The sequence below is a fragment of the Sus scrofa genome, chromosome 15 (genome assembly GCF_054392235.1).
Source record: "Sus scrofa isolate SSC_HxYL_T2T_F1_AM1 chromosome 15, Sscrofa_HxYL_maternal_Yorkshire_Landrace_v2.0, whole genome shotgun sequence".
Taxonomy (NCBI): domain Eukaryota; kingdom Metazoa; phylum Chordata; class Mammalia; order Artiodactyla; family Suidae; genus Sus; species Sus scrofa.
Window position 1 is genome coordinate 147,038,034 of NC_139397.1, and position 21,620 is coordinate 147,059,653.

At 40.0% G+C, this 21,620-nt stretch overlaps 1 protein-coding gene across 16 annotated transcripts in view; it reads left to right on the forward strand.

Annotated features, from left to right (window-relative positions):
• The window catches only part of DIS3L2 (DIS3 like 3'-5' exoribonuclease 2), a 360,467-nt gene that overhangs the window by 163,246 nt on the left and 175,601 nt on the right, over positions 1–21,620 (forward strand). For all 16 annotated transcript variants that reach the window (XR_014828689.1, XR_014828690.1, XM_084997947.1 and 13 more), the window contains 1 exon segment: positions 20,262–20,435. Coding sequence is in view for 14 of the 16 variants with exons in the window: in XM_084997947.1 (XP_084854073.1) it covers positions 20,262–20,435 (174 nt within the window). In the remaining 2 variants the exon portion in view is untranslated.

Below are 21,620 nucleotides of genomic sequence, written 5' to 3' on the forward strand. Positions count from 1 at the left end.
GCTTCGCCTACGAGACTGTCTCGTCCTCGCACCATGTGCCGTCGTTAGCACTTCTTCTTCCCTGGTGGTTAACTTCATCCACAATCTTCTTGAAAATATTATTGTAAAATATTAGAGAATGTTAGCTACCATCAGGCTTCTCTTTTACTCCTTAAATGCTTTTAGTTTCTTTGCTTCCTTCATGTTAACATCAAGCTCTTCTCTCTCAGTCTTTTTTTTTTTTTTTTTGGCCACGCCCAAGGCACGCAGAAGTTCCAGGATCGGGAATCAAACCCAAGCCAGAGCAGTGGCAATGCTGAATCCTTAACTGCTAGGCCACCAGGAACGCGTTCATTCTCAAGCTTTAAGGTCTTCCCTAAGATCATTCAGTGTTTTGAGCCTTGCTTCTTTCCCACATTCTGTCATCATTGAGGTGCCCACACTTTTCTGAAGTTCCCAGTGCGGTATTTTCTGCCTTTTGCTGTCGTAATACTGAGCCAGAAGACAGGAAATAATGTGTTCTGTCCTCCTGGCTCTAGAAAACAATACCTAAAATATCCAGCTCCAGTATTTGCCACCCTTTGTTTTCACTCTGCATTGTTGCTGATATTCTGGGCCCGAGGTACAGCTACGTTTGCTCTCCATTTGCAGATTCTCAGGGAAAACGCTACCATTGTATCTGTTTGCACGAGGTTTCCAAGGTGGGCCAACATGCATGAGAGCACTTATGTGAGAGCGATAATGACAGTGAGAATCACTGCACGAATGTACGACCACCTTCCTGTATATAGCCTCGTTTTAAGGCTAAAAGTTTATAAGGGTATGTGGTAGAGAAAGGAGGGTGGATGAGTTGGAACACTAACGTTCATTGTCATGTGTTCCTGTTATCTTTAAGGCAATTGGAAGGACTTTCTTGTCTTCATTTCATGTATCTGTAGCTGGTCCCTTCCCTCAGTAAGCGTTTTGCTAGGATGTTACCCAGAACAGTGACCCTAATGCTTATTTACATAGAATGTTTACACACACACGCACAGCTCCCTCCTAACAACTGTACGAAGTTGGGGGTGTTTCAGCTCTGTTCTGATTAATTTTAATTCATGGATGGTGAATGGGAACAGTATTTGTGGAGGAAATCTGGTAAATGAGAAAAATTGAGGTAGTGATCATTGTAAATTATTTGGTATGAAGAAAGCTTTATATCTCAAAATTATTTATTGCACTATCAAAATTTAAAAATCTGGAGTTCCTGTCATGGCGCAGCTGAAACGAATCTGATTAGGAACCATGAGGTTGCAGGTTCGATTTCTGGCCTCTGTCAGTGGGTTAGGGATCTGGTGTTGCCATGAGCTTATGGTGTAGGTCACAGACGTGGCTCGGATCTGGCATTGCTGTGACTATGGTGTAGGCCAGCAGCTGTAACTCTGATTAGATCCCTAGCCTGGGAACCTCCATATGCCTTGGGTGTTGCCCTAAAAACCAAAAAAAAAATAAAAATAAAAATAAATAAATAAATAAACATCTTATTTTTTCTAATACACACATGCTTTTTACTATTAAAGTTATTTAAAATATATATTATAGAAAGTGAAAAATTTCCAGAATTTTATCCCCTGAAATAGTCACTATTAAGGGTTTGGTATATATTTGTCTAAAATATTGTTTTAAAAATATTTATTAATATTAATTACAAAATGTGTTTCACAGGTAAAAGGGTATATGTAACATGTAATTTTTGAATTGTGATATTTAAACCAACTCACGAGCTCACTACCCAGGTTAGGAAGCCTGTCACAATGCTGTTGGTGCTCCCTGTATGTTCCTCTTTATCCTAACCCCTAATTTTCCCCCAAGAGATAGCCATTGTTTCAAACATGTGCTTTTTCTTTCTAGTTTACCAGTATTTATATCCCTAAAAGTATTAGTTCTGCTTATTTTGGAACCTTATAAAAAATGTGGAGTTCCCTGGTGGCCTGGCGGCTAAAGGATCCAGTGTCGTCCCTGCTGTGGCTCAGGTTGCTGCCGTGGCGTGGCTTTGATGCCTGGCCTGGGAACTTCCACATTGCTGTGGGCGTGGCCAAAAACCCACAAATACCATGCTCTACATACTCTTCTGCGGTTTGCTTTTTTTTCATTTAGCATTATGTATCCAAGATATATTCATGTATTTCATTCATTTTAATTCATAATATTTCCATTTCCAGAAAAATGCTGTAATTTGATGTCGAGCAGTGGACATTTGGGTTGAACCGAGGTTTTGGTATTATAAACAACGTTCCTGCGAATATTCCAGTACTTACTAACTGACCTTTCTTTAGGCTCTACTTAAGAGTAAAATTGTTGCATCTGTGCATGTTTAACTTTACAGCTTTACAGCCAAATCATGTTCCAAAGGAGCTGCACCCATTTGTTTAGTCCTACCAGCAGTTTTAAACTCCATTGCTTCAGTTTCTTATCAGTGCTTGACATTGTTAGACTCTTCAATGTTTGCTAAGCAAGTGGGTATCAAATGGTATCTCATTGTGATTTTAATTTATATCTTCCTAATTACTGATGAGATTGAGCATCTTTTCATATATTTATGGTCATTATGTTTCCTCTCCTAGAAAATATCTTTATGTCTTTGCTCATTTTTTTGGGTTACTTTTTTGTTCAGATAATTTAGATTTATAGAAATTGCAAAAATGGTACAGAGTGTTCCTGTATACCCGCCACCCAGCTTCTCCTTATGTGAACATCTTATGTTAGTCTAGAATATTTATCAAAACTAAGCAATTATCCTTGGTAAAGTACTATTACATAAAGTATAGATCTTATCAAATTTTCCACAAATTTCTTTTCAAGAACCTGGTCCAGGATCCTACATTTTAGTTGTCATGTCATTGTAGTTTTTCCAATTCGTGCCAGTTTCTCAGCCTTATCTTTCATGACCTCTATTTTTTTGTTGAGGAGTACTGGTCAGTGATTTTGCAGAAAGTTGTTCAGCTTGGGTTTGTCTCATATTCCTCACGATTAGATTGAGATGAGGCCGTGTGGGGATGGACACCGCAGAGTGATGCGGCTCATGTCGGGACACATGCTGTCAGTGTGCACGCCGGTGATGTGAACCCCGGTCACGTGGCCAAGGCAGCATCTGCCAGGAGTCCTCACTGACTGTTTTCCTTCGTAAATATTAGGCTGTCTTTGGGGGGATGTCGTTTGAGGCTGTGCAGTTCTATTTCTGTTTAAATCTTCACCCACTCATTTTTGCATTCTTTTTTAATTGGGCATTTACTTTTTTGGAGTTTAAGAAATGGTCTAGAATATAATCTTTCAGCAGGTAATAATATGGAAAATATCTTTTCCTTAGTTTATGAGTTGCATTTTCATGTTCTTAATATTCACTTCTGAACAAGCACTTTTTTTTGGTTTTTGTTTTGTCTTTTTGCCTTTTCTAGGGCTGCTTCCCATGGCATATGGGGGTTCCCAGGCTAGGGGTCTAATCGGAGCTGTAGCTGCCGGCCTACGCCAGAGCCACAGCAATGCGGGATCCGAGCCGCATCTGCGACCTACACCACAGCTCACGGCAATGCCAGATCCTTAACCCACTGAGCCAGGCCAGGGATCGAACCCGCAACCTCATGCATGGTTCCTAGTCGGATTCATTAACCACTGTGCCACAACCAACAGGAACTCCAGAACAAGCACTTTTAAGTTGCATTTTCTAACTTTTTAGTGCTAGTGTATAAAATTATGATTAATTTTTGCATATTAATCCCATATCCAGCCACCTTGCTAAATCCTCTTAATTTTAATGCTTTGGATATAGTTTCCTTTGGCTTTTTTAGGTAATAATCCTAAAATTATTACTGAAATTAGATAATAATGATAATCCATATCATTGGTAAACAGATTCATTTCTTCCTTTTAAATCCCTAAAGCTTTTATTTCTTTTTCAAATCTTTCTGCACTGGAAACTCACAGTTGGGAAAGAGATATTTTCCTCCATTAAGTAAGGACAGTTCAATTTGGAGTGATAGAAATAGCAGGCATTTTTTTCCTGTTCCTGATTTTTTGGATATATTAATAATTTTGCTAATGTGGCAGCTGGTTGTTGAAGGACTCAAGAGTTTACCTAAATCCATGTCTTTGGGTTATGACTTGTTCGTTTTTACTGCCTTCAGTTTTTTTAGTTTCCCTTTGGAGTTTCAAGGAGGAACAGAGTGCCTTTTTTTTCCAGGCTAAAAAGCATTAACTTGTTTATTCATTTATTCATGCAACCATCATGTGTTGGACACTTAAGATAAACATGTCTCAGTGTAAGATACGGAAACAAAGAAATGTTTCTCTCCTTTAGGATGATTCTCCTCATCTATTAATAAATAAGAGATATACCTCAAGTGCTGTGACACAGCCTGAAAGGGACATGTGCCAGAGGGGAGAGAGACCCAAAGCAGAGTGACAGTATGACGGAGAGCTGCTTGGGGGAAAGGGATGGCTTCTCCGCCTTGTTGCTCTATTCCATGGTGGCGAAATGAGCTTATTTTATGCTTTGCGGGCCTAAGTCAACATGAAAGTCCTAAAGGGAGTGCCTTTAGGATAGAAATACATTGCTTAAGGAAGGCGCCATTGATAGTATTTCTGTGCCCTGGAACCAACCATACCATGTCAGTGTGTATTGAATATATGATGTGAACGGTCCTGAGATTTGATTTTGGGTAGTAAGAGCTTGGTGTTTTCTGTTTCAGAGTCAAGGGAAGAAAAGGGAATTTTGCTTCTCATGGAATATACTTTAAAATGGTTTATATCAGTTAAGATGCTTTTAGCACCCCATGATAGAAAACCCTGACCCAAAGTGACTTTAAGTAATAGGGGAATATATTATCTCACATGAGTGGAAGTGCAGAGGTTGTGCAGGCTCCAGGCTTGATGGTGTTATCAGGTTGCCCTTTGCTGTCTTCATTGATCCAGTAGTGGATTCTCTGTGGCCGTGGAGATGGCGCCTGTGTGGTCAAGCCTCATGCTTTCCTGAGCACATCCAACCAGGAAGGTGGGAGTTCTGTCCCGCCGTGACATCGGTTACAGTGTCAGGTGGAACTGTGCTCTGATTTTGTTAGAATAATGGAGATTTAAAGGTGAGATGAGTGCCTTCTGCGAAAAAGATTCAGTTTCTGTTAAGAAGGAGGAAGAGGGGAATGAACGGTGGTAAGGCAACCAGTACTGAGCACCGTAGTTTTATTAGATAATCATAAATGTTTCCATGAAATTTTTTTTTTTTTTTGTCTTTTTAGGGCTGCACTTGCAACATATGGAGGTTTGCAGGCTAGGGGTCTAATTGGAGCTGCAGCTGCCGGCCTACGCCAGAGCCACAGCAACGTTGGATCCGAGCCACATCTGTGACCTACACCACAGCTCACGGCCACGCCAGATCCTTAACCCACTGAGCAAGGCCAGGGATCGAACCCACAACCTCATGGCTCCTAGTCAGATTCATTTCCGCTGCGCCATGATGGGAACTCCATCCATGATTTTTAAATTAAAAAATGTTACAACTTTAAAGGAGGTTTAGAAAATAGAGAAAAGTCACTCATAATCCTCCTTCTCTAAAAACGTTAACACCATTCCCTTTCAGTCTTTTCATAAATGTTTTTACCCAGTTAAATTGTACTATACCTAAATACATTTTATTTTTTCATTTTATATCATCGTCATTTTATATTGCTACATCTTCAGAATTATTTTTAAATGCCTAATAATCAGTTGAACAAAAATGCCATGATTTAGTTTATCATGTACCATTTAGTGGAAATCTAGATAACTTCTTTCACTTATTTGTCTCAGTTTAAAAAAAATAAACTTTATGTTTTAGAACAATTTTAGATTTACAGAAAAATTGTCAAGATAGTACAGAGAGCTCTCATATATACCCCTGCCTCTAGTTTCCCCTATTGTTAAAATGTATTATTGTTTGCATGTAGCATGGTAGATCCATTACAGTTTTTTTGGCTGTGGCATGCAGTGGCTTGATGTGGGATCTCAGTTCCCAGACCAGAGATTGAACCCGGCTGCAATGGTGAAAGCGCCCAGTCCTAACCACTAGACCTCCAGGGAACTCCTGATCCACTACACTTAATAAACTGAAACTAATACATTGACTAGGGTCCATACTTTTATTCAGAAATCCTTGATTTTTAAAAATCCTTTTTCTGTTTGAGGCTCCCATCTTGAATTACCTGCGCATCACCCTTAGTTGTCATGTCTCCTTAGGATCATCTTGGCTGTGAGCGTTTCTTATTTTTGAAGAACATATTCCAAAGTAGGTTGTTTTTTAAGAGAATTGCCAGGCATTTTGATGCAACAATGAGGCATAGTTGCCCTAAAGCGGCTGTTACCATCTTTTCAGTAAATAGAAGATAGAAACTACTTAGAAAGTTGTAATATTTGAGCCATAATTCATGAAATGGAAAATAATTTTCAGTATTCATTTATGTTTTTTTATTAAAGTATAGTCAATTCACAATGTTGTGTCAGTTTCTCTTGCACAGCACAATGACCCAGTCTCTAACACGCACACACACACACACACACACACACACAAAACACTCCCTTTCCTATGTTATCTTCCATCATGGTCTGGATATCAATATTCATTTAAAATAATATCAATATTCATTCAAAATAAAATTTACGCTGAAATTAAAATAAAATAAAAAAAACAAATCCTCTGTAGAGCAAGTATACAATGGATAAGTCACTTCCCTACTAGAGTCTGCTTTTGTTTAGATGTCAAGGTATTATGGTTTTTAGAGTGATGGCCAAATTTATGAGTTAAGTAGACAGCATGGGATTCTTTTGAGGGCATCTGAGGTCTGAATGCATGAGCTCTTAATGCTGACCTGTTAGATTTTTATCTCCTGCAAGCTGTCTAGTCTATGCTAATATCAAATACAATCTCTGGTGAAAATCTGTAATTTATTTAAACATGATACTTGAGAAAACGTTCTCTGGAACTTGAGTAAAATAAATGTTAATTACTCCTAATAGAAACCTGGAGTCATTGATCTCATTTGGAAGCCCTAATCAAAATATAATTTTGTCTTTATGAGTCATGTTAAAATTTCAATGAACAAATCAAGATTCTTTGGACTCAAGAAAATAGCCTGGTGAGAAATTTTTGCCAGAATGCAAAGCAACCATAAAAATTAAATAATATAAAAGACAAGGTTTTTTTTTTTTCTCTCTCTCTTTAAATTCCAGCAAAGGTCCAATGACTGATATGACTTGTTCTGACCATTAATATTAGGTCCTTCATCACCTGCTTAACTTTTGCCCTCCTTTGCATTCAGCTTCCTAGCAGAGGTGGATCCAGGACTCAGCACTAGTCTTTTTTTTTTTTTGGAGAAATTTCTCTATTTCTTGGTAGATTATCATCTTCATCTCATAGGCGTTCAGAAAGGGCCTATGAGAATGGTATGCCTGAGTTCTTGCATTGAAAAATCTTCATCTTCATTTGGGGTTAATAGTTGCAAACGATTTACATTGAGAATGGATAAGCAATGAGATCCTACTGTACAGCACGGGGAACTATATCCTGTCTCTTGGGATAGACCGTGATGAAAGATAAGAAAGGGAATGTGTAAATATATATGTGTGTGTGTAAATATATATATGTGTGTGTGTGTAAAATATATATAAATATATGTATATAATATATATATATATATTATATATATATATAAAACTGGGTCACTCTGTATGTAGTACAGGAGAAATTGGCACAACATTGTAAAAGAGATATAATAATAATAATAAAAAAGTCCTAAAAAACTTCACCTTCAAAATCCACAAACTTGAGGACGGGATTAAGATGGCAGAATAGAAGGACTGGAGCTCAACTTCTCTCCTAAAAACAACAAAATTCACAACTAAAGACTGAGCACTCTTCACTCAAATGGACTGGAAACCTTAAAAAAGATATCCTACTCCAGAAGAAAAAGAGGAGGACACATCAAAAGGTAGGAGGGGCAATTTCACGATATAAACAACCCCATACCTCCTGGGTGGGAAGCTCCACAGACTGGAAACTAACTGGTTCACAGAGACTCACCTACAGGAGTGAGAGTCCTGAGCCACACATCAAACTCTCACATGTGGGGATCTGGCACGGGGAGAAAGAGCCCCGGAGCATCTGGCATTGAAGGCCAGTGGGGCTTGTGTGCAGGAGATCCACAGGACTGGGGGAAACGGAGACCCCATTCTTAAAAGGCACATGCAGACGTTCACGTGCACTGGGTCCGAGGGCAAAGCAAAGTCTCCATGGGAATATGGGTCAAACCTGACTGCAGTTCTTGGAGGACATCCTGGGAAAACAGGGGTGAGCATGGCTTGTTGTGAGGGAAGGACATTGAAAGCAAAGCTCTCGGGAATATTCAGCAGCAGTGCCTTTCTCTGGAGGTGGCCATTTTGGGAAAATCTGGCTCCACCCATCAGTCAGCTGCTGAGAAGCCCCAGGGCAAACAACAGTCCAGGTGGGGTCATAGCCCCGCCCCTCAGTAAACAGGCTACCTAGAGACCCCCCAGGCACACAGCTGCCTCTAATCCCATCCAGAGACTAAGCCCCACCCACCAGAGGGATTAGAATCGGTTCCACCTACCAGGGGGCAGGCATCAGTCCCTCCCATCAGGAAGCCTACAGCAAGCCCCCATACTGACTTCAGCCACAGGGGGGCAGACATCAGAAGTAAGAGAGGCTACAACTCTATTATCTCTAAAAAGGTCACCACACCAAAAGCCTATAAAAATGAAAAGACAGAGAACTATAACTCAGATGAGGGAGAAAGGAAAAACCCCAGAAAAACAGCTAAGTGAGGAGGAGATTCTCAGCCTCCAGGAAAAAGACTTTAGACTGTTGATGCTGAAGATGATGCAAGACATTGGAAATAAACTGGAGGCAAAGATAGATGCCTTACAGGAAACAATGAGCAAAGAGATCCAAGATATAAAACTTCAACAAGAAGAGATGCAAAATACAATAACTGAAATAAAAAATTCACTAGAAGCAGCTAACAGCAGAATACAGGAGGCAGAAGAACGAATATGTGAGATGGAGGACAGATTAGTGGAAATTACAGATGCAGAACAGAAAAGAGAAAAAAGATTGAAAACAAATGAAGAGCATCTCAGAGAACTCTGGGACAACTTTAAATGCACCAACATCCGTATTATAGGGGTGCCAGAAGGAGAAGAGAGAGAGAAAGAGACAGAAAAAATATTCCAAGAGATAATAGCTGAAAATTTCCCTAACATGGGAAAGGAACCATTCACTCAAATCCAGGAAGCACAACGAGTACCATATAAAATAAACCCAAGGAGGAACACCCCAAGACACATACTAATCAAACTAACCAAAATTAAAGACAAAGAGAAAATCTTGAAAGCAGCTAGGGAAAAGAAACAAATAACATACAAGGGAACCCCAATAAGGTTATTAGAAGATTTTTCAACAGAAATTCTGCAAGCCAGAAGGGAGTGGCATGATATACTTGACGTGATGAAAGGGAAAAAACCTCCAACCAAGATTACTCTACCCAGCAAGGCTCTCATTCAGATTTGAAGGAGAAATCAAAACCTTCACAGATAAGCAAAAGCTGAGAGAATTCAGCAACACTAAACCAGCCTTACAACAAATACTAAAGGAACTTCTCTAGGCAGAAAAGAACAAGAGAAGAAGGAAAGAAAAAAGAGCAGCGAAAACAAATCCAAAATAATTAATAAAATGGCAGTAAAAACCTACATATCAATAATTACCTTAAATGTTAATGGACTAAACGCCCCAACCAAAAGACATAGACTGACTGAATGGATAAAAAAACAAGACCCATATATATGCTGTCTTCAAGAGATCCACTTCACTTCTAGGGACACATACAAATTGAAAGTGAGAGGATGGAAGAAAATATTTCATGCAAACGGGGATCAAAAGAAAGCTGAGTAGCAATACTCATATCAGACAAAATAGACTTTAAAATGAAGAATATTTTAAGGGACAAAGAAGGACATTACATAATGATCACAGGATCAATCCAAGAAAATGATATAACAATTTTAAATATCTATGCACCCAACATAGGATCACCACAATATATAAGGCAACTGCTAACAACCTTAAAAGGAGAAAATGACAGTAACACAATAATAGTGGGGAACTTTAACACCTCACTTACGCAGTGGACAGAAAATCAATAAGGAAACATAGGCCATGAATGACGCATTTAACCAGATGGACTTAATAGATATTTATAGGACATTTCATCCAAAAGCAACAGAATACACATTCTTCTCAAGTGCACATGGAACATTCTCTAAGATTGATCATATCCTGGGCTACAAATCCAACCTCCCTCGGTAACTTTAAGAAAATTGAAATCACATCAAGCATCTTTTCTGACCACAACGCTATACAACTGGAAATCAACAACAGGAAAAAAACTGCAAAAAACACAAACACGTGGAGACTCAACAACATGCTACTAAACAACTAATGGATCACTGAAGAAATCAAAGAGGAAATTAAAAAATACCTAGAAGCAAATGACAAAGAAGATACGACACTCCAAAACCTATGGGATGCAGCAAAAGCCGTTCTAAGAAGAAAGTTTATAGCAATACAAGCCCATCTCAGGAAACAAGAAAAAGCCCAAATAAACAAGCTAACTTTACATCTCAAGCAGCTCGAGAATGAAGAACATACAAGACCTAGAGTTAGCAGACAGAAAGAAATCATAAAGATCAGAGCAGAAATCAATGAAATAGAAATGAAGAAAACCATAGAAAAGATCAATGAAACGAATAGCTGTTTCTTTGAAAAGATCAACAAAATTGATAAACCCCTAGCCAGACTTACCAAGCAAAAAACAGAGAGGACTCAAATGAATAAAATTAGAAATGAAAAAGGAGAAGTAACAATGGACATCACTGAAATACAAAGGATCATAAGAGACTACTATATGCAACTATATGCCAATAAAACGGAAAATGTAGAGGAAATGGACAAATTCTTAGAAAAGTACAATCTTAACAATGGACATCACTGAAATACAAAGGATCATAAGAGACTACTATATGCAACTATATGCCAATAAAATGGAAAATGTAGAGGAAATGGACAAATTCTTAGAAAAGTACAATCTTCCAAGACTAAACCAAGATGAAATAGAAAAGATGAATGGACCAATCACAAGAACTGAAATTGAAACTGTGATTAAAAAACTTCCAACAAACAAAAGTCCAGGACCAGATGGCTTCACAGGCGAATTCTATCAAACATTTAGAGAAGAGCTAACACTTCTCCTTCTGAAACTATTTCAAAACATTGCAGAGGAAGGGATACTCTCAAACTCATTCTGTGAGGCCACCAACACCCTGACAAAGATTCCACAAAAAAAGAAAACTACAGGCCAATTTCACTGATGAACATAGATGCAAAAATCCTCAAGCAAATACTAGCAAACCACATCCAACAATACATTAAAGGGATTATACATCATGATCAAACGGGATTTATCCCAGGGATGCAAGGGTTCTTCAATATCCGCAAATCCATCAGTGTGGTACACCACATTAACAAACTGAAGAATAAAAACCATATGATCCTCTCAATAGATGCGGGAAAAGCCTTTGACAAAACCCAGCACCCATTTCTGATAAAAAACCCTTCAGAAAGTGGGCATAATGGGAACCTACCTCAACATGATAAAAGCCATATAAGACAAACCCACAGCAAACATCATTCTCAATGGTGAAAAGCTGAAAGAATTCCCGCTGAGATAAGGAACAAGACAAGGATGTCCACTCTCACCACTACTCTTCAACATAGTTCTGGAAGTCCTAGCCACAGCAATCAGAGAAGTAAAAGAAATAAAAGGAATCCAAATTGGAAAGGAAGAAGTTAAACTATCCCTATTTGCAGATGACATGATACTACACCTAGAGAATCCTAAAGACTCTACCAGAAAACTGTTAGAGCTCATCCACGAATTTGGCAAAGTCGTAGGATACAAAATCAATACACAGAAATCAATGGTATATCTATACACTAACAATGAAAGAGCGGAAAGAGAAATTAGGGAAGCAATCCCGTTTACCATCCAAAAGAATAAAATACCTAGGAGTAAACCTACCTAAATAGACAAAAGCCCTGTACTCTGAAAACTACAAGCCACTAATGAAAGAAATCAAAGATGACACAAATAGATGGAAAGATATATCATGCTCGTGGATTGGAAGGGTTAATATTATCAAAATGGCTCGTGGATTGGAAGGGTTAATATTATCAAAATGGCTATACTGGCCTAAGGCAGTCTACTGATTCAATGTAATCCCTATCAAATTACCAAGGACATTTTTCACAGAACTCGAACAAACTATTTTAAAGTTTGTTTGGAAGCACAAAAGACCCAGAATAGCCAAAGACATCCTGAAAAAGAAAAATGGAGCTGGAGGCATCAGGCTCCCGGACTTCAGACTATACTTCAAAGCAACAATCATCAAAACTGCATGGTACTGGCACAAAGACAGAAATATAGATCTGTCGAACAGGATAGAAAGCCCAGAATTAAACCCACGTACTTACAGACAACTAACCTATGACAAAGGAGGCAAGAATATACAATGGAGAAAGGACAGCTTGTTCAATAAGTGGTGCTGGGAAAACTGGACAGCCACATGGAAAAGAATGAAATTAGAACACTCCCTAACACCATACACAAAAATAAACTCCAAATGGATTAAAGACCTAGATATGACCAGACACTATCAAACTCCTAGAGGAAAACATAGGCCAAATACTCTCTGACATAAATGACAGCAACATCTCAGATCCACCTATCAGAGTTTTGACAACAAAAACAAAAATAAACAAATGGGACCTACTCAAACTTCAAAGTTTCTGCACAGCAAAGGAAACCCTAAACAAAACGAAAAGACAACCCACAGAATGGGAGAAAATCTTTGCAAGTGAATCAACTGACAAGGGATTCATCTCCACAATTTATAAACAACTTCTCAGCTCCATACCCCAAAAACAAACACCCCCATCAAGAAATGGGCAGAAGATCTAAACAGACAATTCTCCAAGGAGACATACGGATGGCCAAAAAACACATGAAAAGATGTTCAACATCACTCATTATTAGAGTGATGCAAATCAAAACCTCCCTGAGGTACCACCTTACACCAGCCAAAATGGCCATCATCCAAAAGTGTACAAACAATAAGTGCTGGAGAGGGTGTGGAGAAAAAGGGACCCTAGTACACTGTTGGTGGGATTGTAAATTAGTGCAACCACTATGGAAAGCCGTATGGAGATTCCTCAGAAAAGTAAACATAGAACTACCATTTGATCCAGCAATCCCACTCCTGGGCATCTACCCAGAGAAAACCACAACTTGCAAAGACACATGTACTCCAATGTTCATTGCAGCACTATTTACAATAGCCAAAACATGGAAACAACCTAAATGTCCATCTACAGAGGAGTGGATCCAGAAGATGTGGTACATATACACAATGGAATATTACTCAGCTGTTAAAAAAATGAAATACCGGCATTTTTTGCAATATGGATGGACCTAGAAAATATCATGCTAGGTGAAATCAGTCATACAGTGAGACACCAACATCAAATGCTTTCACTGACATGTGGAATCTGAAAAAAGGACAGACTGAACTTCTTTGCAGAACAGATGCTGACTCACAGTCATTGAAAAACTTATGGTCTCCAGAGGAGACAGTTTGTGGGGTGGGGGGATGTGCTTGGGCTGTGGGATGGAAATCCTGTGAAATCAGATTGTTATGATCATTATACAACTACAGATGTGATAAATTCATTTGAGTAATAAAATTAAAAAAAAAAAAAAGGTAAAAAAGAAAAAAATCCACAAACTTCAGTGGTAATTTTCTGTATTAGTTTTTCCTGAGACATGGTATATACCCTTTCTGTGTATAAAATTTATTTCAGGAACATTGTCCTAATGACATTTTTGAAAATGTTTTTTCATAAATACATATATATGTATCTCCTCCCTTCAGGAACATCACGTGATGCCTGTGTTTCATCTCCTTCATCTGCCTTTCCTGTTTTCCTTGTCATCTTTTTACACCCTTTGTACTTTCCAAGTTCACTCTTCCCACCTCTCTCAAACTTTTCTCCATGTTCCTTATTTTTTTCAAATAGTGTCAGTTCTTCATTAGTTACCTCTTGTATAACTTTGATTTCTATGACGATTTTATTTTTCTTTTTGACTTATTTCCTAGGTCTAAAATGTCAGCTTTTATTTCCTTTTGTGAAATTTATTTATTTCTTATGTACTCGCATCTTTGAGATCTTCTTTAGTGGTGATTTTTTCATGTATTTTTGTGCTAATATCTTTGGTCAAGATTGTCATTTCATGTCTGTATACTTTTGTAAATTTTATCCTTTTGCTGTTTATCTTGCTTGTGCCTTTCTTCCTCTTTACATGTAGTATTTTTTAAAATGAAACACTTAGGGTGTCTCCACTCCTTGTCTGACCCTCCCTATCTTTAAATAACGAGTTCTTGGATTTTAGCATTACTTTTTTACAGTTGGATGTTATAAGACGCCTTTTGTTCAGATGGTTAAGCCCTCCATTACAAGCATAAGATAATCATTTTTGGCCACTCCAGCCTCACCAGGTAGGAGCAGGATGGCCACTGTGCTTTAAGTCTGCCTCATAGAGACTGTTCCTGGGACTCCTACCACATATGAGAATGTGTTTCTTTTCATACTAGTCCCGCTCTCTAATAAGCTCTGTATGATCTGCCTTGTTTATACTTCTCCCAGAAACTCTGTATGCCATTGGATTATATGTATGGTTAATTATTTTATGTGATTTTTAAAATACTATATGGGAGAATCATGTGAAATTGTGTTTTATGGGTTAAAAATGGTCAAATAGATTGGCAGTTTCATATATATCGCAACATATTATATGATTAACTTCTTTATTGTCATTATTTGCCATTTTTGAATCCCTATTTCTGAGTCATCTCTCAGCTGACTTGAATTGCAAATCATTTTTTTCAGGAAGTAGTAAGTATTTTTTACGCCTGGTTATGTCCGTTGGGATTCTTGGAGTCTTAGCTTTAAATTCAGAGAAGTCATGACTGTGTCCCCCAGAGATACTGAAACTGCTCAAGTGTAGAAGTATTATTGTGAGTGGGTCTTAAGTATGATGGTGAAAGGACCCTTATGCTCTTGGTCTCCAGACCACGTGCACAGCTCTAGAATAATCATTTTGAAAAGCAACGTTGTATCCTGGAGGAGAGCCGTCCAGCCTCAGAAGGTGTTACCTCCTGATTTAGCTGGTCCATGCACTATGACATCATTCTGATCAGTGACTTGAGTGGCTTGGCTACTTCTATAAGGCAAAATTCTCGATTACAAACAATGTTGAATGAGATAACAAAATAGCTTAAAATGTATTTGGTAGATCTATGGATTGTGGTGTTTATACAAGCAAGGTGGATAGAACAAATGAAGGCAGCAAACCCAAACCCAGCATTAGTGAAAAGATTACTGCCCTCTCTGTTCTGGAAGAGCTCGGGGAACTTAATCTGCCAGCAAGGATTTGATGGGTCCCCTGGCCATGGTTCTGTATCAGAGGCTCAGAGTTGGTTGCTGCTGCTAGAAAACTGGCTTCTTGCGGGGGCGGTCGCAGGTTATCATTAGTGAGAAGCGAGGGCTGTGGAGCTCATTGCTGGCCGCCATGTACTTTGTCCTTCTGCCTGTTGAGCCAGCAGTGCTGGTCACATTCTCTGGTAGATCACTTTGCCTCACAGTGGAAATATTCTGCTGACCGTTCTTGCGGAACACAACTAGTCATACCCTGGGCACATTTCACTAGGCCCATTTCATCCACGTGTCTCTTCCCCAGATGGCTTTGCCACCAGTCCTTCAGTCTTTCTTCTTTGGGGTCCTTATCCATCTGGTTAAACTTGTAGCCACTGACCCTCAGGCTGTCTTTCCTCAGCCGAAGCTATGTGGATATATTGTTGGAGCTCCGCCTGCAGGGAGGAAGTTTCCGCTCTATTGTCTTTTCAGAGGCCACCCCTTAGGATGGATATGCTCTTAGTCTACTTAGGACTCCTGACAGTGAAAGGTCAGCTGGAACTAGGCATCCAAGTTATTCAGACCTTTCTGCATCTTCCTATATCGTAGGTTTCCTTATCTGTCTCTCTGTCTGTCTGTCTATCTAGTGAGTTTGGTTCTTTGAGTCTTACTCTTTTTGATTAATACTCCTTTATTTTTATTTTTATTTTTTTGACTTTTTAGGGCCACACCCCATAGCATATGGAGGTTCCCAGGCTAGGATCCAATCAGAGCTGTAGCTGCCAACTTACATCACAGCCACAGCAACTCAGGATCTGAGCTGCGTCTGTGACCTACACCACAGCTCACCACAACGTTGGGTCCTTAACCCACTGAGCAAGGCCAGGGATCAAACCTGCGTCCTCATGGATACTAGTCGGGTTTGTTAACTGATGAGCTGTGACGGGAACTCCAGTATTCCTACTTTTTATGTAAGAGCCTTAGTGGAGACCCTGAATTCAATGATGTAGTGATTTATCACCCTTTGAAATTTTTTTTCTGTCTTAGCCTGGCAGCTGTAGCACATTCAGAATACTTTTTGAATATACCTAGGAAGTCCCTGAATTTCCGTCTTAGCCTGGGATCAAGAGTTTAGAGGCATGTAATTCTTTGTTTCCATCCTCTTTTCAGGTTCTCCAAGTCTCTCACTGTTTCTGTCTTCTTTGGATTCTTTCCAATAAATTTCTTTTCCAACCAGAGTTAATTTCTCATGCTTACAAATAAGAATCCAGACAAACACATTGGTATCAGGAGATGGATGCAGAAAACAGAACCTCTGGAACCTGTGAGAGTAATGAATTGTTTGGATGAGTTGGAGGTAACATAGGTCTCATTAATTTTCAAAATGCTAATTAATTTCAAGCTTCAAAGGCTGTGTCAATAGGTCCCCAAATCCTCAACGGGGACTTCATCCTAGCAAACACAGGTAATAATGTTGTCATTTTGAAAGGTAATGAGACCTGAGTCTTTAACTGTCTGGATTCTTGATTGCAAACAGAAGAAACCAACTCTGGTTGGGAAAGAATTTATTAGAAGGATTTTGAAGGGCTCGTAAATATAGTAAGAGTCTTGAATGTCCAGAGAAAGCTGTGGGTAGGAACCAAGGCCCATGCGGAGGGTCAAGAACAAGAAGTCCAACCTCAGTCTTCTATCAGGATTGGTTCGGCCACAGTGGCAACGGTTCTTACCACTGCTCTTGCAGGACAGCCCTGCCACTGGGTATTGCTGGCACCACTGCCATCACTGGGAACCACGGTCGCTGCCAGGAATGCATCCTGAGCACTTTCTGTCTTTGTGTCAGCCTCTTCACAGTCAGAGTCTGTCGTTGAAGCGGGTCCAGGTCGTACAGTGTGTTGACTTTCACCCTGGACTTGTTTCACAGTGTACTCGCTTCCCTAGAGGAAGAGAGGTCTTCTATAAAGAGAGGCCAGGCCTTAAGTAGGAGGCTGGTCACTTTTGTAAAGGGAGCTGTAGTCCTTTGGCCCATTGCATGTGGAGCAGAGTCTTCCTTTGTGATTCGTATGCCTTTCTTTTCCTTTTTGTCCTCTTTGCTTTGCAGTGCTCCCTAGGACTCCCAACATCCTGTGGAATAATATTGCTAATATTCCTCGTCTTCTTCCTGAAGGCATTTAGTCTTTCACCACTAAGTTTGATATTAGCTCTAGGGATTTTCATAGGGACCATTAGTTAGGTTGAGAACTTTCCTGTTTGTTAGGCATTTACTGAGTGTTTTGATCATAAACAGATATTGAATTTTGTCAAATGCTTTTTTGCATCTCTTGAGATGATTGTGTGTGTGTTTTTTTTTTATTGTTTGCTAACCAATGCATTAAATTGATTAATTTTTGAATGTCAGGAAAATCTTGAATTACTTGATCTTGAATATTGTGTTATCCTTTTAATGTATTACTGAACATATATATTGCTAATACTTCATAAGAATTTTGAGTCTGCTTTCATGAGGGATAGTGATCCCTGAATCCTTTGTTTGATTTTGGTGTCAGGTAATGCTGGCCTCATAAAACTAGTTAGGAAGCATTCTTTTCTCTTCCTGTGTATTCTAAAAGAGTGTGTCTGGGAGTAAGTCTTTCTTAAATGTTTGGTAGCATTCTCCAGTGAAGCCATCTGGGCCTAGAGCTTTCTTTGTGGGAACATTTTAAACTGTGGATTCCGTTTCTTTAATAGGTAAAGGAATATTTGGATATTGGTATCTGCTTTGAACAGTCTTAGGCAGTGTGTGTCTTTCAGGGAGTTTATCCATTTCATGAAAGATGTTGAATTTATTGGCCTAGAGTTGTTGATAATTCTCTTATTGTTCTTTTAATGCTTGTAGGATCTATAACGTCCCCTCTCTCATTCCTGATATTGATCATTTGTGTCTTTCCTTTTTGCTTGATCAGCCTCACCAGAAATGTATTTATTTTTTTTCTCTTTTCAAAGAATCAACTTTTTATTTTATTGATTTTCCTTATTGTTTGTTCATTTACTCTCTATTAATTCTTATTTCTTTCCTCTGGTAGGACCTAATCTGCTTTTCTTTTTTCATTTTTTTTTTAAAGCAGAAGTTTAGATCATTGATTTGACGCATTTCTTCTTTTCTAGTGTGAGCATTTAATGTTGCAAATTTTCTTCAAAGCATTGCTTTAGCTGCTTCTCATAAATATTGGTATGTTGTATTTTATTCAGTTGAAAATATTTTCTAATTCTCTTTTTAATTCCTCTTTAACCTATGGGTTGTTTAATTTTCATGTATTTGTGGCTCTTCCGGATAGCTTTTTGGATTTTTTTTCCTTTTATTTTTGCTCTCTGGCTTTTTGATGTGCTCCGAGAGATCACCACCTATATTTGAGGAGAAAGTGTTGCTCTGGACCATCACTGTATGTGAAAAGCCTACGGGCTACCTGGAGCCCATGGACCAACCCAAAGACTGCCTAGACCTGTGTTGGTGAGCAGGTTTACCACCTGCTGAATCTCTCAGCAGTGGGCTGAATCTCTCTTGGCTGGCGTCTGAGAAATGGGGCCAGCCGTTCTGCCACCACTGCCATGTTCCGGGAGCAAGGCTGCAGGTGGGAATTTGTTAAAAGTCTGTGTGTAAGGCACCCACATCCCAGTCCCCATCCACAGCTGTGCACCCAAGAACAGGCATCTGCCTTTACGCAGAAGACAGACTCTTCTTCAAAGAAACTCAGTGGCTCCAGAAAAGGCCCTAGTGCTAGAGCTAAACTCCTTGCAGGAGTTGCTGAGGGTGGATTCCTGGATCACCCTGGGGGGTGAAGAGCCTGCTCAGTGGAGGGAGTGGCCGTCTCTGATCTCCCCAACCCCTTCAGCAAAGGCAGCTGCTTCAGATCTCATGTCACATTTTCTCTTGACCGTACTCAACACTTAACTTAGACTTGTCGTCTGTATGCAGCATGCTAATACTTGTAAGAACAGAGAGCTTTTGATATATGTGTAGATGGCCCACAGAAAGGATGAAATCAGCCTTCTAAAAGATGCTGTCCGACTCATAGTGCCACATGACTTTTAATGGACCAGGGCCTTAAAGTGTGAATGGGTGACAATTTGCTGGGTGACTGGATTGAAGATAACTTCAGTTTTCTTCTTGGTGTCTTTCTGTATTTTCGAACGTCACTGCAGCGAGCATGTATTACTTTTGTGTTCTGATAACATAGTTTTAAGTATTAAGGTAAAAATTAGTCGAGTTGTAAAGTAAATATAAACATCAGATCTAATCAGGTGAGCATGACGTAAGGCCACTGCGAGGCTGATGATTCTACAGCAAACTGTGTTGATCAGAATTGTCTCTAAGGGTGTTTACAAGAGACATAATGGGCAAAAGCTTTACTTCTCCGTGAGCCAGGGTGGGAGGAGTCCAAAGAAGGGCTGTCTGGCCCTACTCCTTGGGCCAGAATTCCTGGGGGCAGGAAAAGGTACGCCGTCATCATGGAGTTAAGAGGACAAGAGTGCCATCGTCTCTGGCGCACTGTGCCCCCCTCTCCCCCCGGGGACGGTGCCCCTGCTGGGGACGGGGCAGGAGGATTTGAGGACTTTCCTGCCACCCTCACTGTCAGGGAGGAGCTGGGTCACCTGCGTTCCGTTTGTCCCCTCACGCGGTTGTCCCTCTCTGTGCTGTCCGCAGGCAGCTGGCCAAGAGTCTCGGGCAGGCGGGTGAGATCGAGCCTGAAACGGAAGGGATCCTGACAGAGTACGGTGTGGACTTCTCGGATTTCCCCTCCGAGGTTTTAGAGTGCCTCCCGCAAGGCCTGCCTTGGACGATTCCACCAGAGGAATTCAGGAAGAGAAGAGATTTGAGGTAAATATCTGGAACTCTGTAAGAACAGCATGTTTCTGCCTTTCTGCCTTCTGCCCGAACTTTCCTAGGCGCTGGGCTCAGCTGCCTCCCTCTTTGCCCCAACATCCACGTTCTGTTCAGCTGAGAATTGTGCCCTCTACCGGGAATCGAAGCTCAGTCTCACCCACTGCCTGATCATCTATACCCGTGAGCTAAGGATGTTTTCTTTTTAATTTTAATTTAATTTTATTTTTTGCCTTTTTTTTGCTATTTCTTGGGCCGCTCCCGCGGCATATGGAGGTTCCCAGGCTAGGGGTCCAATCGGACCTGTAGCCACCGGCCTGCGCCAGAGCCACAGCAACGCGGGATCCGAGCCGCGTCTGCAACCTACACCACAGCTCACGGCAACGCCGGATCGTTAACCCACTGAGCAAGGGCAGGGACCGAACCCGCAACCTCATGGTTCCTAGTTGGATTCGTTAACCACTGCGCCACGACGAGAACTCCTCTTTTTAATTTTTAAACTGCTGAAAAAAATCAAAACAGTAATTTTCCGTGGGAATTACATAAAAGTCAAATGTCAGCATTCATGAAGTCACATTGAAACACAGCCATATTTATTTGGTTATATGTTGTCTCTGGAAATTTTTGTACTACAGCAGCAGACTTGAATAGTTGCACCAGAGACCCTTTGGCCTGCAGAGTCTAAGGTATTTACTCTCTGGGCCTTTATAGAAAAAGCGTGCTGTCTCCTGCTCTAGACCATTCTGATCCGAAAGGTGTGGTTGCCACCTTCTTTCCTCATTGCCGTACCCCATAGATCTGCTCAAATAAAGACAGGGTTATCTGGTTAGAAGCGCCTTCCTTTAAATGGGCCTCTCCAGGCACAGAGCAAAGGATTCAAGACTTCTGTGCTTGGAGCTTCATTTTAAAGCTTTACTTTTAGGTCTGGAATTTGTTGGAAAGTACTTTTGTGGTATTTTTTTAACAACATCTTCTTTGAAGATGTTTCTTCATTGTGGGATGTTAGTTCTTTTCTGATATTTCTCTTCAGAATTTGGTTTCAGTACTGGCATTCATTTTGAATGCCACATGGAGGTATTTAGAACCAAGAAACTTTTCATACAACCCACTGAGGCTGTGGAAGGTTTTTTGCTAAGGTCAGCCCGTGTCAGAGGCTTTTCCGCCACCTTGCCCGCTTGGTGC